The 3,747-nt window shown below is 47.2% G+C and overlaps 1 protein-coding gene across 1 annotated transcript; it reads left to right on the top strand.

The window, feature by feature from the left end:
* Positions 1 to 747: 747 nt before the first annotated feature.
* Positions 748 to 3,221, top strand: LOC104597733 (cytochrome P450 710A11-like). Its single transcript, XM_010259465.3, has one exon. It carries the CDS (start codon positions 1,255 to 1,257, stop codon positions 2,797 to 2,799), a length of 1,545 nt encoding a protein of 514 aa, XP_010257767.1. The 5' UTR covers positions 748 to 1,254; the 3' UTR covers positions 2,800 to 3,221.
* The last annotated feature ends 526 nt before the right edge of the window (positions 3,222 to 3,747 follow it).

Below are 3,747 nucleotides of genomic sequence, written 5' to 3'. Positions count from 1 at the left end.
GAATGGCCGTAACTTTTGACTCTAGGCTATTATACCATACCTTAGATATTACTTTTGTAACCAAATCTAATAATCTGTAACCAACCATCTTTGTGCTTAGCATTACAATATATTTCATGGTACCAATCTAATGGCAGTAGCCTAATGTGTAAAAGCCTGCGCCGAAGATTTAATCACCACCCAAAAAAATCGGCTCAGAATTGAATTGCCACAAAAGGCCAAAGTTGAAAGACGTGACTGCTTTTGGAGCCGCCTTCTAGGACATCGCGGCTTCAGAGTTCAGAGTCTTTAGACCGCCTAAAGCAACAGAAGATTCCAGACTTTTAGGGTCGACCAGGAACTCTAGATCCCGTGTCTTACACGACTACTCTACTCTGTCGGTTTGTCACTTTTCTTTCTTCGGTCTTCTCTGCAATAGTCTAGTCAAATAGAGCCCAGAGACGACAGATCAACTATTCCGGACCGGTCGCATCGTATCTCTCCCTCCTCTCTGTGCTCTCTGTACGTGAGAGTTCCGATGCAAGATCAAAAATTTGACGTCAAAGCGAGGGCATAAATGGAAACATAAGTTGCATTCCAAAACCACCAGCGTCTAACGACTAACGTTACTTGGCAGTTTTTTGTGCAAGCCACCATTTAACAACGGTCGACCAACTGAAAAGAAAAGATCGTATACTTGTTGCGTTACTGGATTTACCTACGCTACTCGTTCCTAAATGTACAAATGGTACAAATTTTATTGTCAAATAATGAAAACATGTTACAAAGGTGGCTTATTAGTGTAACGAAACTGGTGTGAGTCACGCTGATTGGATGATCGAGATTGCTTTTGTGTCAGCAGATCAATGCCTGTTCCACTGGTCGAGATTGATTTGATGGAACACGCGGGAAGATCCTTAGCGTGGACACGTAACGAGAACGTATCCTACTTCTACCCTATTTGAAAAGAAAACCGTTACCAAAGGTCCTCAACCAACCTTTGATCCAGATGCCACGTCATCTCTTAGTTCAGCCAGCTGGCTGCGGGTCCCATCGACCTTTTCCGCCCAACCTCATATTGCTGGCCTTTTTTCCCGCTTGCAGGAGGAAGTCCTGCGAATGCGAAGTCGAGGCATCTGCTGTTTGGCGTTGCTGAGCTGAGAACCTCTTTCTCTCTCTCTCTCTCTCTAAACTCTCGTGGCTTCTGGTGCGAATCTATACATAGCCAAACAGTAAAAGGAGCTTCAGCCTTCAGCTTCTCTTCGTCTTCAGGTGATGGATTCCATATGGAGCACGTTAACATCGGTGGCGCCCTACATAACAAGTCTCATTGCGCTTCTACTTCTGCTGGAGCAGGTCAAGTACCTGAAGAAGAAACGCTCACTCCCTGGGCCTCTTCTGGTCTGGCCATTCGTGGGCAGCGCTATCTCACTGGTCCTCAACCCCGTTAAGTTCTGGGACGTCCAGGCTGCCCTGGCCAAATCCTCCAGTCTGGGCGTCTCTGCTAACTACATCATTGGTCGCTTCATCGTCTTCATTCAGAACACCGAGCTCTCTCACCAGCTCTTCGCTAATGTACGTCCCGACGCTTTCCACCTCATCGGCCACCCTTTCGGGAAGAAGCTATTCGGCGAGCACAACCTTATTTACATGATGGGTCAGGACCACAAGGATCTCCGGCGTCGGATTGCTCCTAATTTCACCCCCAGAGCACTGGCTACTTACATCTCTCTGCAGCAGAGGATCATTCTTCAGCACTTCAAGAAATGGGAGTCTCTTTGTTCCGGTAACCCGTCCAAGCCCATCGTGCTTCGTCTTCTCTGTCGCGACATGAATCTCGAGACCTCTCAGACCGTCTTCGTCGGACCTTATATGACCAAGAAAGCTCGAGAAGATTTTGAAAGGGATTACAATCTCTTCAATGTTGGCCTGATGAAGTTGCCCATCGATCTCCCCGGATTCGGCTTCCGGAAAGCGAGGCTCGCCGTCAGCCGACTGGTGAAAAGCCTGACCGTGTGCGCTGGCCAGAGCAAGTCGAAGATGAAATCGGGAAAGGAACCATCTTGTCTGATCGATTTCTGGATGCAAGAGGCCGTGAAGGAGATCGATGCTGCGTTTGAAGCCGGGGAGTCTTCTCCGCCGCGGCATACCAGTGACGTCGAGATTGGCGGGCATATTTTCGACTTCCTGTTCGCCGCGCAGGACGCTTCGACGTCATCGTTGCTCTGGGCTGTGACGCTCTTGGACTCGCATCCGGATGTACTCGCGAAGGTCCGAGCAGAGGTTTCTAGTATCTGGTCTCCGGAATCTGACACACTCATAACGGCGGAGCAGTTGACGGAGATGAAATACACCCAAGCGGTGGCCAGAGAAATCGTCAGGTTCCGAGCCCCCGCGACGCTTGTGCCGCACATCGCCGGAGAAGATTTCCAGCTGACGGAATCTTATACAATCCCGAAGGGAGCGATAGTTTTCCCATCCGTCTTCGAGTCGTCGTTCCAAGGCTTCACCGATCCGGACCGGTTCGACCCGGACCGGTTCTCGGAGGAGAGACAAGAAGACAGGATGTACAAGCGAAACTTCTTGGCGTTCGGTGCTGGGGCACACCAGTGCGTTGGACAGCGCTACGCCCTGAACCACCTGGTGCTATTCATCGCCATGTTCACGTCCATTCTTGATTTCAAGAGGCACAGAACGGACGGTTGCGATGACATCGCGTATGTCCCCACCATCTGTCCCAAGGACGATTGTCTGGTCCACCTCTCGCGAAGGTGCGCACGTTACCCTTCCTTCGAACAAAGCGTCATTTTAAATGATTAAAAAAAAGAAAAATAATTAATAAAAGCCAGGTGGAGAGGGTGGCGCCTACTACTACTAGCTCAGCAGTCAGCAGGTAGATCGAGATGCTGACACAAACTGTAAAAGTCTGAGGAATTCAGAGACAGATCTTCTGCTCAACCATTTGGTGTTGTTGTGGAATGTGGAGGTAGTGCAGAATCACAGGATGTTTTTGTCGGGGTGCTGTGTATAATTGATGGACGATAGAGATTCTTTATTCTAGGATAGATGTATTTGTGATTGGATTTATGGTGGCGGGAGTTTCAAATAAATGGGATGTACGTTAATAGCATACAACGTGATCCAGTGTGATTATTTTTGTTCTTCTTGTTTTTTATACGTTATTTTTTTTCTTATTAAAGAAGTGAAAATGAGTAAATGAGTAATTATTATTTTCAGACTTCCGACTGGTGTGAGTGGTCATCTATTGAAAAGTTAGGTCAACCAATGGTTGAAATTTGAGATTTTCCGAATCCCTAGACGTAGCATTTCATCCAGATCCAGTGATGGAGATCCATAGTTCTGATCTTCTTCGTGTACATTGATTGGAACCTTACTGTCCATGAAGATGGTTTGACTTTGACCTCAGCTCCATTCCATTATCGGACTGGGACTCTTTGGAAAGTTGGCATTTGATAGTCACGAGTAAAACAAGTAGAGGATACAAACTTGGGAGGTGTACGAGTCTGGTGCTTGGTCAAAATCTTGACCAAACTCAAACATGATTCTCAACAGATTCCAGTCCAACCTGTCGTGTAGCGCAGTGCATCATGATTGCTCGAGTAGTAGAACTGTAGGAAATTCAAACTCTGAGGAATTTATTTATGAGATTGAGATGTTATTCCATCTGAACTATACGGGTTGAATGCTAATTGGCACCCGAGAGTACATCTGAACATACGTGATACTTACGTCCAACACAAGGATGAA

The sequence above is a fragment of the Nelumbo nucifera genome, chromosome 3 (assembly GCF_055504915.1).
Source record: "Nelumbo nucifera cultivar China Antique chromosome 3, China Antique-T2T, whole genome shotgun sequence".
Taxonomy (NCBI): domain Eukaryota; kingdom Viridiplantae; phylum Streptophyta; class Magnoliopsida; order Proteales; family Nelumbonaceae; genus Nelumbo; species Nelumbo nucifera.
Note: the sequence above shows the minus strand (reverse complement) of the source record. Positions and strands in the feature narration are given on the sequence as shown.

Bases quoted from the DNA above. Each gene is read 5' to 3' on its own strand.
- LOC104597733 (XM_010259465.3), top strand. From the start codon at position 1,255: ATGGATTCCATATGGAGCACGTTAACATCGGTGGCGCCCTACATAACA.